This window comes from Osmerus eperlanus, chromosome 12 (assembly GCF_963692335.1).
Source record: "Osmerus eperlanus chromosome 12, fOsmEpe2.1, whole genome shotgun sequence".
Lineage (NCBI taxonomy): Eukaryota > Metazoa > Chordata > Actinopteri > Osmeriformes > Osmeridae > Osmerus > Osmerus eperlanus.
Window position 1 is genome coordinate 8,433,457 of NC_085029.1, and position 18,948 is coordinate 8,452,404.

The 18,948-nt window shown below is 46.1% G+C and overlaps 3 protein-coding genes across 4 annotated transcripts in view; all 3 read right to left on the bottom strand.

Moving 5' to 3' along the window:
• The window catches only part of kif19 (kinesin family member 19), a 30,623-nt gene extending 20,385 nt beyond the window's left edge, over positions 1–10,238 (bottom strand). The window contains exons 1-3 of one of the 2 annotated variants that reach the window (XM_062475301.1): positions 10,133–10,238; positions 9,700–9,765; positions 8,696–8,776 (exon numbers count right to left, since the gene is read on the bottom strand). In XM_062475301.1, the coding sequence (XP_062331285.1) occupies positions 8,696–8,776; positions 9,700–9,738 (120 nt within the window). In that variant the 5' untranslated portion in view covers positions 9,739–9,765; positions 10,133–10,238. Of the gene's footprint in view, positions 1–8,695; positions 8,777–9,699 lie in introns of both variants that reach the window. The other variant, XM_062475300.1, reaches the window with a different exon arrangement.
• A 476-nt stretch (positions 10,239–10,714) lies between these two features.
• Positions 10,715–16,466, bottom strand: dnai2b (dynein, axonemal, intermediate chain 2b). Its single transcript, XM_062475302.1, has 13 exons — positions 16,332–16,466; positions 15,546–15,736; positions 15,095–15,256; positions 14,673–14,794; positions 14,383–14,522; positions 14,108–14,221; positions 13,414–13,553; positions 12,808–12,930; positions 12,384–12,607; positions 12,109–12,244; positions 11,758–11,904; positions 11,409–11,633; positions 10,715–10,928 (listed from the first exon to the last, which is right to left on the bottom strand). The coding sequence occupies exons 2-13, from the start codon at positions 15,726–15,728 to the stop codon at positions 10,881–10,883; spliced, it is 1,764 nt and encodes a 587-aa protein (XP_062331286.1). The 5' UTR covers positions 15,729–15,736; positions 16,332–16,466; the 3' UTR covers positions 10,715–10,880.
• Positions 16,467–16,577: 111 nt separating this feature from the next.
• ttyh2 (tweety family member 2) overlaps positions 16,578–18,948 on the bottom strand; it is a 39,768-nt gene continuing 37,397 nt past the window's right edge. Inside the window, 1 exon segment of the mRNA XM_062475197.1 lies at positions 16,578–18,500. Within this exon segment, the coding sequence (XP_062331181.1) occupies positions 18,420–18,500 (81 nt within the window). The 3' untranslated portion in view covers positions 16,578–18,419.

The window sequence follows — 18,948 nt, forward strand, 5'->3', positions numbered from 1 at the left end:
TGTCGTGTGTAAGAATAAATGGTGAAATCAATCACGTGAGTGTCTTGACTGAAACTGTACCAGCTATCATACCAGTCATCATACTGTACCAGCTATCATACCAGTCATCATACTGTACCAGCCATCATACCAGTCATCATACTGTACCAGTCATTCATACCTCATTCATTATTCCAGAGCAAAACAGTCACTTAGTGTAAGTAGTCTGACGAGGGCTGTTGCTGCACAGGCCCCGACACGCCCTGAGCAGGGACGTGGCAGTACACTGATCAAGATCAAAGAGACGACATGTTGGCAAGGCGAGCCAGCCAAACAGCAGTCTGATTGACTGAATCCACTTCCAAGCTGGAGAGAGAAACTCCGGTCCACCGTTTCCCTGATGTGACACTGGCCACCCGCTGAGGAACACCCTCATACACACTGAGGGAAGGAGGACCTCATCACCCTCAATGTCATCTAGCTATGAAGGAAGAAAACTCTGTTTGTCTGACTCGAGAAGCGGGCATTGTATGAAGTTGAAATGTGCCAGGTGTATTGATCTGGAACCAAGGACATGCAGAGTCACGTGGGAGGTTGTTTGGATGAGTGGAATGTCATTTCTTTTTTTCAGGAATTTTTTTAGGAAATAAATACATTTCGTTCGCCACCGTAACAAGCTTGCAGTCGAGTGGTCCTCATCGTAGGCTGTGTTTCTTTGCTCATAATGACTCATAACCAGCACAAATAACATGGAATCTTGGATTTGGGCCACTTTCATTGTTTGTCCTAAATCAGAATCAGATCTGATTTGGTTGCAGTCATATTGGCATTCATGTGACTTTTACTTCACTCTAGAGTCTAGAACAACATTCCTCACAATTCTGTCCTGGCGGGAGTCACTTGGTCAATACAAACATGGAAGACATCTGCGATGAAGTCAGTCAGGGGGGGGCATTGAGGTGTCAGACCTCATAAGGAGTCGGGGTGACACTGCTGTACAAGCAAGAGTTGAGTGGTCGTATCGTAACTGGCCTGCGTTTTAAAAGCATATCGACAAATTGATTGATTGAAATGAACGCGCTAGTGGACGATGGTCTGTCCATGTGAGCCACATGGAACATAAGGTTAAAACACTCGTTACGGGGTCAGCCGAGCACAGGGAACTAGGACAAGTCCCAATGATAGAGACAGCGTCACACGCCGATGGGGGCGGGAGGTGACTCGAAACAAAGGAACCTTAAACAAAGTCAAGGCTGCAAGCTGCTCCTGCTAATGAATCTTTCCATGGCGATGCCTGCCAGTGGACGAACGTTTGGGTACAGTCTAGGACAATGCGTTCGGAAACAGCAGCTGATTTATGTCGAGAATGTACAAAAACATTCTGCCCGGTAACTGTGTGTCTCACACACTCAGCTCTGAGCCAATCAAATTGGACCACTTTGTCTCAACGTCTCTAATAGCTGATAGGCTATCAGCGATAATAGCTGAGATCACCATTAGCATTGGTCTTATAACTATTACATAGCAGCCCTCATCTGGCAGGGATGAGGGCTATAATATAGTCTTAATAGCCTCCAAGTGCCATGTAGAGTGGTTTTGAAAATGCTCCATAATCACTCCACAGAGGAAGTTGCTTAGAACCATGTGAAGACACAGCCTTTCAGAGTCACACACCTAACAAGCCTCCATTAGCGGGTTGGAGGAAGGGAGAACAATACAGTAGAACGCCCCAAAATGTCACAAAATAGACCCAAGACAGACATTTCACACCAGGCGAGCGTCTCGAACAAGAGAAAGCCCTCAGCCAAATGGAGTTCTCAGCGAGAGATGAAAGGGATGGGTCTCCACGCGGCACTCAAATGGGACCTTGGAGTGCACTTACAGGAAGCAAGTGTGAGGTGTTCCGAGTGCCCTTGGCTTGAAAGAGGGCCGCCCTGCGCCATGCTCCTCCTAATGGAGCACACACACGGGACTGCTGCTCTTAACGCCCACACTCGTCATATGGTCCGGCTGATTCACATCCCTGGTGTGATGCGTTCGGATAAATCGTCCCACGTTCCCCCCCCCCCCCCCCCCCCCCGATATTGAAAATTCCTTGAATTACGTTCGTTACCATTTGAATTTGAGACTTTTAGATTATTGAGATGAGATTGTAGCATCCACGATCTGGTAAACATTGCTGTTGATACATTGATCCCTGGTGGGTGCTGCCTCCCTCTGCAACCAAGGCCTGTGGGAGGTGCTCTCCCCTGTCTATACACACACACACACACACACAAAGAATATAGAATCATTCTTTCTTGCATCTCTCCAACGCTCCCTCCCTCCCTTCGTTTCACCCTCGGTCTCTGTCTCTCTCTCTCTGTCTCCTGGTAGGTGATCTGCGATGTGTAATGTGGACCAATGAGGCGAGAGCGTGTCTGACCCCTGCAGTGACCTGCTTCCTGCTTGTGTAAGGGATATTAGGTGGCCTGAAGAGAGCACACAGGATCACTCTGCTGCTGATTCTGTTTCAAACTCACTGCCAGCGGGCACAGAGACACCCCTGGCTCTGTCACACACACACACACACACACACACACACACACACACACACACACACACACACACAGACACACGCAAAAGTGCACCCACAAGCAAAGACACATTCTGAAAATCTGGGGAGGGCTGTAAGTTTGTTTAAAAAGGTTGCCTCTCATTTTTGTCTCTGTGGGATGCGGACCCCAGAGAGAGACGCACCATGTCGTGCAGCTCATAGAGAGTCCACCAGGATCAGCCTCGCACCTCCATCCAACCTCTAAGCCTCGCCACTTCAAGCCTGCCATGCCTAGCAGCCTAGGCCCTTCAGCGTCTAGCCTACTCCATTAGCGCACCACGGCAAGTACATCCAGGAACTATAAAAAGTGAAACACCAGCAAAGGATAGAAAGGGATCGAGCTAAGGTCTGGCGCAGTTCAAACAAACACACACGCACAAGCTCAGAAAAGGCTTTCAGAGATGGGGAGAGAGGAGAGTCGATCCACTTAAAGCCGACCAGGCTGCAGTACCAGCCACTTTGAGGGTCAGACGGTTTATTAGTGCTCCACGTATTAACCTGGCTACAGGAGACACACCTGCTCCCACGACGCAGCCCCTCATCCCTCTTGTTTACCTAAGTCTCAATTTGCCAACGGACTCATCTCATTGCCGGCTTCACCCTCCGTGTGTGTCAGACAGAAGGATAAATCTCTAGCCTTGCTATTACATCAAATTAAAACCGTTTTATTTGCAGTCCCCCACCCCCCTCCCCTCTCTTGTTCTCCTGCCCAGAACCTATTCAAACACACAGCCTCGTAAAAAAGACTTCTCTCTGTGTTTGGACAGTCCTCTCTCGGCCCTCTAACCAGCTCTTTGTGTCGCTGTTCAATTTTAGAATTCGCCCCTGTGTCTCCGTTCAGCTACTGAGGAGAAACGAGAGGAAGTGAAACTGGAGACTTTAACAACGTCGATGCTAATCAGCCTAGCAGTTACTTCTTTCACCCGTCATGGTCCCCCACTCCTTCTCTTTTTCTTACTCAATATTTGATTCATGGTTTGAGAGTCTCCTGGTCCTTAGCAAGGAGATGCCCTTTTTTTTCAGAACCAGTCTACATTGTGCACATTCATGGTGAAGCCCGTTAGAATCTCCTTTCATTGTGACATCTTTGTTGAAGGTCGATCGAAACAACGCAACGTTCAGGCTCACAGCTTTGTTCTCCTCTGAGGAGGAATTTGACGATTCACGGCACCTCGTTCTCAGGTGAGCATTCTGCTGAGGCGGAGCTGAATGCATGTCTTTGTTTTCCCGGCTTCTGCGTGCCTTCAGAAACTCTCACACAGCCGAGCTGTTTTTTTTTCGTCTTCCTTTCTGAATTTCCCCTGTGTGGCATCAATGAGATGTGTTTCTGAAAGACAGTGTTGCGCTGGTTTCTCTTTGGTGTGTCTGGATCTGGTTTCTTCTACAGGGCAAAAAGAACAGCTTTCAGACAAACAGATCGAGGGGGGAAAAGTTCACGGTGCAAAGCCGGCATTAATGACTTTGCAATGTATGGCTTTGACATGTACAGTCCACACAAACAAAGTCTCTAATCCCTACACAGACAAAATGGCCCCTGGCCCCCAACACGAGGGAACATGTTGACTGTATTTCGGCCCGGCCAACGCTCCCCCTTAGGGGGTGAAGGGCAGCCTAGCTGTCCGCTGCTTGCTCTCTCCTCCAGTCCAGCTGATCCTCCCCTTCTCAGGACTCTACCACAACACAAACAATGGCCCTAACCTTGTCTGGCTGTATCCATGGAGACAGGGCCTCCCCATAAAGCATTCCTCAGTGTGTGTGTGTATGTGACAGTCTTTCTCTGCCAGTGGGGCCTGTTAACTGGCCCTAAAGCTACAGGAGCCACATCCTGCGTGGCACTCACTAAAGCTGTCACCCAGACCAACACCACGTTAGCCAGCCAGGACGACACTCCCACTGCCCCTTGTTTTACTAGCTACGAGCTAGCCCACATGAGACACAAGGTAACACTGTCAACACTACAGTACATGGGTCTACTTGACTAAAGGACGGTTTGACAGGGAATGTATGTTGTCGACAGTGTTGTTTATGCAAACGGGGCACACCAACAAGGGTGATGTCATCCTAATTCCGTCGTCCTTAATGCCGTTCCTTGTACCGGTAAACGCTAAGTACAGCACAGGACACTTGCCCGAGGACGGTCACGCCGCCTGTGTTTGTAGCCACACGGTCCAATCTGCTGGCTGGAGCCTTTGGCTATCTCCGTGAGTCTGAGAGATTGAGCTTATCTATATATGGCTCCGAGACTCTCCAGGTGACTCCTCCTCGAGGAGTCCACCTTTATCCTGTGCTCTATATGTGTGACTCGCTAACGAGGGGTCAACACTCTCACCCGGTGTGGACGTGTCGTGAACGACGCACAGGGAGTGGTCCTTTAAATCCAAGAGATGGCGAACTATGTTTGCGCTTGTTTGTGTTTACGTGTGTGAGAGAGCTTCGGGTGAAACCTTGTCTCCTAGGCCTGAACCTTAGGTATCAGAGTGAGTTATCTTGAGCTTATTTATGTCCTCAAGGACAATTTTAAGGTTAAGAACTTCTTGCAAGTTTCCAGTTAATATTCATCATCAGATAAATAATTTGAACACTGGACACCAGTTACAGCACCAAACATACTGTACCTTACCGATGCCTTCCGTGAGTCTTACTAGACTGTTATTGTGCGTTGAACAATAGAATGGTTACGCAAGTCTGGTGTGATGTGGCCTGAAAGTGCCAAACTAGCTGGTCTGGTCTTTTAACTACCCAATAATGCCCACAGCTAGTCTATTATATAGTATTGTATAGTATTCATACTGTATCAAAATACTATATAAAAACAATATATACATACTACATAAAAATACAAATTATATTTTGAGGCTGAGGCCAGGGCATGGGCCTGGTTCTAGGACTAAGGCTGGAGATAAGGAGCGGTCTTGGGCCCTGTGACAGGACCCTGGGCTCAGAAGCCCCAGGGAGCAGGTGGCAGCAGGCTTACTCTGTGCTAAAGCCCCTCCAGTGAGCTCATCCTCCTCAGTCCTAGATTACCCAGCACTGAGTTGTCTGCTACCAGGGCTAGCGGGCAGCGCCATGCTAATCTGTCTCAGCCTGTCTTCACCTGGGAGCATGTGGCACCATATGGGGACTGTTGAACAAACAAGTCTGGAGGGGGCCTTTTTAGCCGCTGTCAGCTCGGTGTAACTGGCGTGGATTTGTGCAGGAGGGCAGAGGGTGTTTAAAATGTTTGTCTGTGAGTGAAACCCTATGTGTCACTCATTCATGACAGACTAGACGTCCATAAGCCCCTCAAAGACCTTTCAATAAGGTTATTGCTGCTCACTTGAAGACAACCTCAGGTAATCTCAGTACTTCCCAGTACCTCCAATTTGAAGTATTTACTGCAGCAGTATCGACAAAAGGATTCTGTTGAAGTTGTCATATCCGGTACAAGATGAAACAATATAGCGTGCACTCATTTCATTTCATGGACCTGCATTTTCATAATTCCGCTTGATGCACATGGTGAACTCTTTGAACTGAGTCAAGAGTTGGTAGTCAACGTAGCCACCACCAACAACAACATTTCTGTGTTGGTTTGTTTGTGTCAGCATGACGAACTCTGTCCCTGTGGGCTCATCGCCCTGCTGCTGATGTCCCTCTGTGTGTGTGACAGGGACCTGCCGACTAAGTCATCCAAGAATCATTCAGCTGCTCCAGAGACGTACAGCGAGCCTGTTCCTCCCACACAACACAGAGGGATTATCATTTCCAATTCCCAGAAAATCTCCCGTCTTCCGGGACAGAGCCATCGCAAACATCTCATCATCCGTTCCCCCCCTGTGGCCATGATCATCATCAGGGTCACCTGACTCACCTTCATCATCGTCACAATCATTGTTTGAAGCTAGGTGGGCCTCATTAGTGGAACAACTCCAGGGTGATAATGGGATTTTAGGAATGATATACTGTACCTCCTAAGGAATATGCATTCTCCTATCCTGTGCTGTGTATCAGCACCGAGTTGGACAACTCCCCCAAGGAGATCTAGGCTACAGATCTGAATCCCCGCCAACCCCCACCCTGGGAAAAGTGAAGTGAATCATCTATTCACCATCAATATAGAACGCAAATTAGCATTTAAATTATGCTAGAGAGCCTGTTATAGTATATGACCTCATAACCTTAGTTAAAGGCTCTGTTTACGCTCCTGTTTCGCCCGCGAGACAAAAATGCTGCCTCCCCCTTCCTCAGTTACGACGCACTAAATTCTAAAAAATATATTTTTTAGACGCTACACATGTTATACATCGTTGGAAAGCTACGATTCTTGTGCTTCCATTGAAATAAACCAATTCAAGATCAAGTCGCAATAGCAAGCAAAGTCAACGTCTTTTTCCGGTGAACATTCCTTCAACAATGCCAAAGAAAAAAGTTGTACTCACCCTAAGTTGTTCAAATAGGTCCAGGTGTGCAAATCATGCCATCAAAACTTGATCTGCGTAAGTCCCAAGGGTTCAAAGTATCTAACCATGTAAAGTAATTCGTCCAAATACAATGTTTTACGTTCATGAATAGCCATTATCCTTTGTTTCATTATGCAAGTTAGCCGACGGAAGAAACAACTTGTTCACATAAAAGTGTTATTTTCTCCGATTTATCAACGGAGTATTTACAAAATGAAGGTCTCAAAATGTCCGTTGAACCCTCCCCTTTTGATTGACACCTTGTTCGACCCAATAGGAGCTTCCATGCCCCGTTGACAGCCCTCTAAAGCCAACTAGGTCTGTGCGTCCTGCCCCCCCCCGCCCCCCCCCCACACTCGTTCTAAACAAATTTCTCGAACTGGCTTCGACTGGCTCTGAAATTAGCTCGTTAGCCTTGTAGCTGACAGCTAGCTGAAAATGCCAATACCTCATTTGTATGCGTCTGTGGAGCCTTCAAAATAACAGTCGATTGCGCAATATGGTTGACAGAATCAGTGTTCTTTGTGCGCCAATCCTTGGAATCAGATAAAGCACTCCAATGTGTTCATGCTTCAGTTTTTGTGTTTCAGTATTACTAATTAGGGATTTAGCTATTATATATGATAGTTCTAAGTACCACCTTTCATTAGAGATAACAATTATGAAAAATAATACCTTTTTATTTGACCTTGACCTTGGTTACAAAGGGTCATTTTGGAGTCTCCAAAAGACCCTTTTAGAAAATTCCTGGATGTACTCTTATAAAAACATGTGTCAAATATGAATATATTGTGGTATTATGTTTGACTTTTGATTTGAATTGGGTAAGGCTTCAACCTGTGGTCCAATTTAGTCTTCCAGATAATACCTACCACCTCTAGGCCTCTTCAGGCCTCTGTTTTCAAAACAAAATCTAGGCGGAAATAGAAATTTTCACTTTCCTTGTGTTCAAGCTTCTATTACTCAACACTAGAAGGACTGACAGGGGTCCTGACAACAGGGGACATAACTTCAGAGTGTCAGCTTTCAAAAGAGATCATTTACATGCATGTACTCCAAATGGTTCAAGAACAGCTTCCAATTTACTTTGGGTATGCTGTTTAGGCGTTTTCAGGCAAATTTAACAGGAACATGAAAAGGTTAACTCTCACATCAATTTTTGATGGTCTCTTTCTAGTACCTTCCATATATCCACAGTGTTTTCCTCCTGAAATCAGAAGGTCGCTTTCCCGACTGACTCTTCTGTTCACCTCAGATACAGCGCACTGTGAGTCATCCTGTTGACAACAACGCACAACGCTGCCAATATTCAACACCTGACTTCAAAATGAGGCCGGGCGGATCTCCTCTGACTTTCTCGGAAACGTGGGAGGAGATGTGAGTGGTACCGGACCCCAGCGGGCCCTCTCATCCAGCTATGCTGCACCCTGAAGTGCACCCTCCTCATCCATTATAGAGGTAAACCAGGCCTTGTGACAGGGTGAGAAGTTGAGGAAACCCCCCCCCCCCCCCCCCCCCCAAAACAAGTAGCCTACAGTACAACACTCACAAACACACAAACACACACACAAGACATATACTTCAACAGACACACGGAGATACAGACACACACGTACGCACGCACGCACGCACACACATACACACACACACACGCTGTAATAGTATGCGGAGGGCCTCTGACCTGGTCATCCACTCTGTGGGCCACAATGGTGGCTGCCTCTTCCTGTTCAGCATCGCTGAGGGGTCGGATCCGCAAGGCAACCTGGGAACAACAACAACAAGGAGGTCAGAGCTTCGAACGCCGTTGTATCCTATGACCATCTCAAATATACTGAACAGGATTTGACAGACAACAGCAAACCCAACCTAGTGTTGATGAACTATTGTTTTGTCATAGTAGTAAGGACAACATGGATCATCTGTTGCCTTCAAATCCCTCTTGGAGCAGAAGCCCTGGGGCATGGTTGGTGACTTGCTTGAGAACAAGGCATGGATTCCTCTAATGTCGACGACATTGTACCATTTTACCATGTATTGTCCCTACTCCCTTCGCTCCATAGAAAAACATATAGGAAGCTTGGGGATTTCATTGTGTTCTGCTGGGAAACGTATGGGCTATTGCTGATAAAGGAACTTACAGTAACACTGCATCCCTATGTCAATAGCAGTAGAAACTGAAGAGGCAGAAGGGAGCAGTGTCATAAGGAAAAATATCGATAACGCCAATAAGATATGTGTGCAGTGGAACAGTGCATCTTGTATGAATGCACTGCCTTAATGGATTGTGCCGCCAGCTGTGGATGTTTGCTGAAGTATCACAGTAATAAAAAAATGACAAAGATTCATAGGGTGCTATTCAGTCAGAACCTCCAAGAAGCCTGTAGTAACAACAGTAGTGGACAAGAGACCAGGGAACTGAAATGAGCAGGCTGAATAATTCAAATCTATGTTACAGGACATATCATACAGTAAACAGGTTCTACTGTATGTTGTCCAGAGTTTGTAGAGATAAAGATTAATAATGTTATAATCGTCATTATCAACGGTATTGAATTACATTAAAGTAAACCAAATAACAATAGACATCTGAAGAATGATGCCCAACTCCATGCGCAATATGCCAACAAAAATACACACAGGCCTATCAAATGTCAATCAACACAAATAGACATTTAGTCTACTTACAGTGAGTTGCTGATCCTTCGTTTCCCCTGTGTCCTTCATGGTCACTTCTGTTCAGAGTGCCCTCAACTTGGGTGGAAAACTGGCGTCAATACTAGACTGGGCACTTATCAAACATCCTGCGCATTACCTGCATTGCCCCTACTCAAAACCACCTGCTCTTCGTCTTATATTTAAGCTATTTCGTCGCCAAATAACAACCAATTATAATAGTTTCACTACAAGCGGGACTTTCTTTAAATGTGTTCCTTTTCTCATCTATTTAATAGAAGCATGTAGTCGCTTTTTTCAAATAATGCGTCCTTCACATACGCGTCAAACAAAATTCCGTTTAGTCTGTGTTTAGACAATAGGCCTATGTCTAAAATTGCGATCTATAAAGCTAAGATGAAGAGGACTGAGATCGTCAGGTGCTGTTCAGCACCAGTCCACCGACTACAAGCCTTTCCCTCTACTGTCCTCGTCATTGACGAATGGTGTTGTTCCTAAATCCCCTTAGAGATCAGTAGTGAAGTGTACACACGCGCATTACCCGAGGTGCTTAAATACAGTTTTACTGCGAATGTTCATTGTTTAGAGCTATGGCGACATCTGGTGTCACAAACACTACGTACGTAAATACTTATGAAACTGCACACCCAATTTCATACACAACAAAGGACTGACGTTTCCTAAAGTGATGTGTAATAAAATATGTATTATGATCGTTAAATATATTTTGTTGTTGCAAATTTTATTTAAAAATCGAAATGTATATATATAATGTAATGTATATTTACATTTAGTCATTTAGCAGACGCTCTTATCCAGAGCGACTTACAGTAAATACAGGGACATTCCCCCGAGGCAAGTAGGGTGAAGTGCCTTGCCCAAGGACACAACGTCAATTGGCACGTCCGGGAATCGAACTGGCAACCTTCAGATTACAAGCCCGATTCCCTAACCGCTCAGCCACCTGACTCCCTATATATCTTCATGGTAACTGCACCACAAACTTCTCAAAAGACACATGTAGTAAAATACTTTTCCTTTAATCAATAAAGTCAAGTGAAATAAATGCAGTATGAATAATAACTCAAATCGATGATCTTGTATGTGATGCATTCATAGCTGTGTAGATAATAAAAAATGTTTATTTCAGATCACTTTAGATGATATTGTAGTATCTTGTAATCATGTGGTAATCAAGGTGTTCCCAGTCGGACCTCTTTTTCTTCGCAGACATCCTTCTCCTGAAAACAACAGAAGGGACAACAAGTCACATAGCAGAACTGCATCGGAGTACAGACAAGAGGTCAATAATGCCGAAATGGTCTTACTATCCCTGTCCTTCTGTCACGGAAATGTCCTTTTTAAAACATACGCGTTTACTGGAGGAAACGACACCACCAGCTCTACAGCTGCAAACCCTTCAGAAAGCCTTCAAGCCGCCTTGAATGAATTTGTTTTTAATATTGTTGTCCTTATTCATTCCATTCTTGTCAGGCTCAGAGACATTTCAAGCCCTTATCCTACCTTTGACAGACTGTTATTAGTGGTCATGTCATGGCAGCAGTGATCATGTAAATGACCTCTCATCTCGAGAAAATACTCCCCTTTATCCTATTCAGTCTGAATTATAAGTCTATATCAATAAACAGACCTGTTATATTAGACGTGTGTGTGTCTTTATTGGAGGTCACAATGATCTGTATTAACACACAGGTGCTGACCCTGTTTTGCTTGTCTCCCTTCTCTCTCTTCTTCAGCTCAGCGTCGACCATCTCGTAGAAGTCGGCCTCGGCGCGCGCGATCAGCTCCTCCGCGCTCTCCTCCCCGTCGTGGTCCTTGGCGCCGTCGTCCTCCTTGCTCTGCTCCGAGCGGCTGCGCTCCTTCAGGCGCATCTCCCGCTGCCTCGCCTCCAGGATCTTCTCTCGCTTGGCCTCTCGCTCGAACATCTGACGGCGTAGAGAGCAGACGGGGAGGGGGGGGGGGCGGTTGCGTTACTCGAAACGAATGCACACAAAGTCAAGGGTTTGACATGCGACGATAGGCGGGGTGGGTTTGTTTATCGTCTCTTACGGCGGTGACCAGGGCCTTCTCGTTCCTCTGCAGGGTACACAAGCCGGGGGAGATCTCCAGCAGGGTGGTGGTGCCCAGCTGAGAGCCACAGGCCAGGAGGTGACCCTGGTCCTGCACCCGCAGGCTCTGGAGAGCCTCGTCACACACCTGCACCGGCAACCACAAAAACGGCGTCAAAAGCCCACATTGTCATGTTGACTGTTGATATTGTTAACGCTGATCTTCTACTGTGTGTGCTACCTTGGCTATTCTGGAACTGTTAGCTAAGTGACCTGAACGGCTTGAATTTCCCCCTCCGGGATTGCTAAAGGGGAATTGAATGTGTATGTCGGACATGCTGCGTGGACCTACTTTCAGACTGAGGGTGGGGTCGTTCTGTTTGAACAGGATGTCCCACACGTCCAGCGTGCCGTCCATCTTGACGGTGTAGAACACGGACGGTCGCACCGGACTCCAGCAGCCGTCGGTCAGGTAGGCCATGTGGTACCTAAAACATACGTGCGCTTGGTCACACGCCATGCACGGGCCAACGTGGGCGGACTTCAGGCAAGACATGCAAAGTACTCAAAGTATGTGTCCTTTATCAAACCATATGAGCGGACTGGGATAGCGGGGGCGGCCATTACTTTGTCCACATGATGGAGGACTCTTTGATGTCCTCGGACCAGATGCGAGCCGTCCAATCGGCTACGGTCAGGAAGTTCTTGGGGAAGAAGGGGTTTCTTTGCAGGGCGTAGATGGGGCCGTGATGGCCGCTGTAGGTGCACACGATCTTCTCCGCTGGCGTCTTGGCCTTGCGGTTGCAGGAGACCACCAGGCCTTGCTCGGTCCCCACCATGAACTTGGTGGGCTGAACAAGCAGGATCAAAATGACAGGTCTGTGTCGTTACATGTGTTATATGCTGTACCATAACAAAGCATAGTATGGCGAATCATTCTAGAATCCAGGTTAGTGCCTACAGTTCAAATTGTATCTAAAGCCGGTTGAGGTTATGGTTTGTTCCATCCTAAGCATTCAAAACAACAAGAGACTGTTCTAGAAGGTCTCACCATGGTGGTCTCAAACTCCAGGGAGATGGCTCCCAGGGAGTTGTCCAGGTTTCCCTTCTTACTGGGGTCCAGTACCAGCTTCTCAGTGGGCTCACTCATCTTCCTGATGTCCCACCACAGCACCTGGGGGAGAGACGGCACCACTCATCCACGGAATTGACCTTGTTGTGATGTTGTGTCTGGGATACAGCATGATGTCGGTGTTGCACTGTGGTTTGGGTAACGCACACCGTTCCTTTGGCATGAACCCACTGTGGTACCGTTTAGAACTGTGCGTTTTTAATCTGTTTACATTGAGAACGCGTATGCTGTGCGTCGCTTTGGGCCGAAACGTCTGCTAAATGAAGCACCGTGAACGGAGACAGGCCTGGGGTCAACCCACTAGCGGTCGGCCAATCTCTGTCAACAGACCCATTACATAACCGCCGGCTATGAATGGCCAGGGAAAGGTCAGAGAAAGTACACCCTGTGGCCGCAGGGTTTCAGAGCTGGCTGCAGGGGAACCCAGAGGGGGGGTCATGCCCCCCTGGTCCTATTGTGTCTACAGGACTGGGAGAAAAGGCATTGGGTGACAGGGCCTTTCAGGGCCACGGAGACTTGACTCACCTGGCCGTCGGTGGAGGCGGAGAAGCAGTCTGTTCCAGTCTTGGACTGCAACCAGATGACTTTGTAGACCGGGTCTCTGTGGCTGTGCTCTATTGTGGACATTTCCAGTGGCTGGCTCCCTTTACGAGAGTCCCAATAGGCTGCGCATAGATATCATCCTTAGTGTACGTGTGCACACACACACACACACACCGCCTTGTGCCTCAAGGTCAAACATGCATGATTTAATCGGCAAGACAAAGGCTGGACCGATATAGACACGGATCTTGCATAACTTCAGCCATTTGGCACTCGTTAGGGAAAAGCTCTCGTAACTGTCTCTCTCGTCCCTCACAAAAAGAACCGCGAGGAACCTTGGGATACCGAGGGATAATGCAATTATTCTATTACTAGACTCATTCTGTTGGTTTTCCAGAGCACGTCAGTGCCCCGAGGGCGTCTGTGGAACGATGTACGTGAGATAGTGTGTGAGGGGGGTCTTAGGGTGACACAGTGCAAAGACAGGAAAGATAAATGGTGTTTTAGCGAACACCTCCAAACCAAGCTATATATATATATATATATATATATATATATATATATATGCACTGCATAATTGCATTTTCACAGACACATGGTATTCAACTGACACTAAAGATAACACCGCCTAAAGGAGGCGCTGACCAATGAGAGAGAATTCTGAGAGTAAACCCACCAATCTGGCCATTGTAGCAGCCTCCAACCAGGATGTGGGAGTCTTTAGGGTTGTACTCCAGACAGACTAGAGGAGATACCGGCTTCAGGGCCATGTCCGGTTTGTTGGGGTTATCTGAGAGAGCCAGGGGCAACACAGCGCAGGAAGAACATCAACAGTGAACCCGGAAGCCCAAAAAAGAAGATATATTGATGAGAAGATATATATTTCCTTTCGCAGATACAACAGCGCTGCAAACACGTGACAGTGTTTCAAGTAAATAACATCCCAAATACCAATGTTCCATAAGTAGGAGTCGAGGCTCATGTCTTTGGTGGCTTTCTGGAACTCGAGTGAGGAGTAGGCCACAGCCAGCTTGCTACCATCAGGATGCCAGGAGACACTGGTGGCTGTGCGCTTCACTTCATTGGGGTCTCTGGGGAAAAGGTCCATTCAAAAAACTGTTACCTTTAATAGACATGGGTATCAATAGCTGCCCTGGCATTTCTACTTCTGCAGAACAAGACCTGATTGTTCACTGTGAGCCATGGTTATGTAAATGCCGAGGGGGGATACAGGACGGAACCTGAAAACATTGATGGTTTTGGCTGAGGGTTGCTCTTCAGAATTCTCCACCACCTCCTCGTCCTCAAAGTACTCTTGATAAATGTCAATGGCGTTGTTCTGCTTGATGCAGTGCTCCATTTGCTGTGGGGGAGGATAACAGGGCTTTGAGATGAAACGGGAGCTGTAATAACTTTTTGGGGGGGACTTCACACCGTGTTATTCGTCTTATCACACCGCAAGCTCGTGAAACTTCTTGGAGAAAAGCGGGTCTAAACTTGCTCTCACTTGTATTCTTTTTTTCTCTTTTCTTAGCCCTGCAGAACCAGCCATTGAGATATGGGATAGCGAGCTGGAAGGTGGAATTCCTAACTAAACAGGAAGCTGAACTCGTGACACTTGGCACATGTGCTGCGCTGACGACTCGTGACCGCTGACACTCACACTGCCCAGCTGCATGATGGTGTTGACGTAAAACTCGTCTTTCTCCACTTTCTTCCTGAAGCGGATGGTCTGTTCCATCTCCTGGGGGTTGACATCCTTGGGCCAGCCCCCTTCCACATGGTTGATCCCCCGGCTCACAGACTCAAAGCGCTCTGTATTCACCTACAAAGGAGAAGACGGTCCCAAAAAAATGTTGGGACACAAACAGCTCATGGCTTTAGATTATGGGGCTGTTTACAGACGGGGTCATGTTTCTAGATAAACAGATGTGGAACCAAATGTAGGCAAAGAAGGCTAGCCAGATGCTGAATGTTTGGTCTTCCTGAGGCCCCTTGTATCGCCAGATTAAGGCCCCTGGCTCACGTCCCAAATGTAACCCTGCAGTGTGCTGTAAATTTGTGTCTGAAACAAGAGGTTAGATAACACCTTGTGGAACTCATAAAAACAGCACCTCATGCTCAGACATCTCTTGGGTACACTGTATTGGAACATCACAGGGGTCTCTTTCTATGAAGCTGGCAGCCAATGAAGGATCTGGAAGGATGTCCACATGCAGCTCAGCTGGCCGGTCTGAGAAATTACACTGCCGGCCAAACTCATTGCGCTTCTTTACGTAGACATAAACTATCTCCATTATGTATCCTGTTGGGACAATAGAGAAAGACTCTAAGGACTAGTAACACCAATAAACTTCAGACGTTCAGGTATTGTGGAAGGCACTTATTCAAAGGGTAGGTCCATTTCAATGGGTGCCTTGCCTTCCCTACATTTTTTTATTATTTTAGTAATCTAGTTTGTAGCTACAGACTGGTTTGCTTTTAACATGTTGATGCCTTAATAGAGATCATTAACAGCGTCATCTCATCATTGTAAAATCCAATACTGATATGCCTAGGAATGTTATTTCCTCATTTTTGCCGTTACGTTAGACATTATAGTCCGTCCAACCAATTTCAATAGAGAAAGGTCAAGTTTGACGCTGCGCAAGCTGCTACACGCATGGTTCCATAGCGTGTTTAGACATTTAAATATCGAAGAGGCTGTAATTTGGTATACAGCAATATAAGGTGAACAGTAGCTACATATCGGCGAGTTACAGTAGGTGGACGATAATGGGACCCCTTACGCTAGCTAAGCTAACCATATAGGCTATATAGGCTACCCTAATTAACCCCCCTACTAAAATGGCATTGATGTTGCTTTTAAAGTTTAAATGAGAACGCTATTGTATTCCTACCTGTCCCCTTGGAGATAAATTGCAACCAAATGTAGCGTTATATTGTTGGTATTCCTGCTACATTAAGTTTCTCCCTACTGATGAAGCAAACACCAAACACCCATAGAGGTTTATCGTATCCTAGCAACATTCCCCGCCCTCATCCAATCTTGAGCCCGCCCACTTTGACAGAAGTCCCAATCAAACGGCGTGAAAATCAATCACTCGTGTCAATCCTGATCAGACAGTGAACAAAACCAGCATCAATACATACTCAAAAGCATTTTATTATCAACTCACAGTTACATACATATAAAGCACCTCTCTCAAAGATTGACGGTGCTTCACATGCACCCAATCTGGAGAAAAAAAAAAACATGTAACAAGAAACCTACATAATTAAAAAACTATTAGACAATATAAGAAAACAGTCTGTTCAAAACGGAAGACAATTATCATTAGTAAGTTAAAATTGATTGATTTGTGAACAAATGGATTTCACTGTGAACGCTTTCAGCAGCACAAGTGACGACCAAAAATGATGACGATATGATATTAAAATATGCATACAATTAGAATGCCATCAATGACCTCTGAAAATGAAAAGTATCTCTTGAAGCAGAGCAAAACTCTTGAAGCAGAGCAAAACTAAGGGCTTTATTGGTATAAAACAAGCTATTGAGATCACACAACCTGTGGCACATTCTGACAACTCTAAAATGTAAAAGAGAAATACAATTCTACAAAAAAAGACAACCATCTGTTATAGTACAATATATTTACAGAAGTCATGTTGGTTTGAAATATTTAGCGTATATAGTTTTTACCCTTGTGAAACCATTCCTAAGATCTATAACTGATGCGGTGACGCTAACCTTGTCTGTGCTGCCAACGGTGTAGAACGTTTATCATGGGGAAGAAACAGAGACTGATGGACATCAGAGATATGATCAGCATGTGTGTGTGTGTGTGTGTGTATGTGTGTGTGTGTGTGTGTGCGTGCGTGCAAGTGTGAATTCTGAGAACATATGGGGGGTCTTAACATGGAATGGTGGTCTGACAAATCCTTTGAAAAGAGGTCCAAAGGATTATCATGCAGAAAGCTTCAAGCATGAAGGGTAAGAGATGAACCTGTACTGCATTCTGGGGATCATAAAATAAGTCCTGTTCCTCTCCAGTCCCATCTGTCACTAAGATCTGCGTTTCATCGTACGCACAAACTGTTCCAAAGACTTAACAAGCCCAGTCCAGTGCCCAAGTGTGTGAACAAGTGTCGGAAGAGAATCTCTTTCAGCAAGAAAACGATAATAGACATTTCTAATAGGAAGACTAACAGAGAATTGGGTAGAAAAAATCTGGTTTAGAGAATTAGAGGTTGTTATAGGCACGGCAACATGCGTCCATGTTTTATATGTTTCACCTCAATATAGACAGACAAAAATGATGGGTATCAGTAGTATCATAACCATTTGTCACAATAAAGCATTTTTGTTTTGTTTGTTTTGTTAAAGTAGTCGTCTCACCTAGTTGAATACTGCCCCACTGGATCCCATCTTCTCACATAAACACACATTTCCAGTGCTACTTCAGACATTGAAAAGTAAGACCCAATTCACGTGAAAATGATACATTTAATGATACACTTAATGACATTACTTAAAGTCATTAAGTATAAGGTAAATTCTAATTGAATATGCTTTATGGTATCAGTTTAAAAGCAGGGCGGAAGACTAAACAGTGATTGAATCTAAAGCGATAACTATCCCGGTAGTAGTACTACAACGATTTAACAACACCTCTGCTATAGCCTGGGAAAAAAGAGGAGAGAATACCTGTTCGAACACAACAAATAGTTGCACTGATGGTTGCATTGCTGTGGGTCTGTCGTCATGGTCACAGACAAAAGCTGCTCTGACAGTTTGGAATGAAAATATGGACTCCCACCAGCCCTCATCCCACAGTCTCGCAGAATGGACAAGAGGATGTGTGTGTATGTGTGTGCTACAGCCACAGTCACACAGATGCTTCACGGTTGTGCGTGTGTGTCACACCTGGTTCCAGAGTCCCTTTCCGAGAGAGAAAAAAAAAAACAAGAAGAAGAAGCAGGTTCTACGCCTGGAAGTCGTTCCCAAAGTGTCTTATCTGGTCCTCAGTCATGGACAGGTAGTTGGCTCTCATGCTGGGAGAGTACTGCGGGGAGACAGGACACCAGCAGGGCACAGGATTACACACAGCATCACCTCACCAGCACCACATACAGTGACACACCAGTCCCTAGCCTGACCAGACAGTGGGGGCTTCACACTCGGACAGGGCACTGAGAGTGAAGGGGATCTGAGAGACACCCTCAGTCCTCTCCTAGCAGACTCCCTAGTTGGTCTCAGACACGGGTGAAGGGATAGGACACTTGTCATTCTATAGCACCTCATGGGGATACCGGCTATAGAATTGGAGACACGGGAGGTTTATGCCATGCACTTGAGGCCTGCGACTGTGTCCCTCCAAACGAGTTTAGGGGGTGAAATACAGTACGGGGGTATCGGTGTGGCGACGTCAGTACAGCCCTACTAACAGTAGGGGGAGACAGATCTGGCTGGGGGAGAGACAGGAGATGAGGATGAGAGCAGGACAAGGAAGA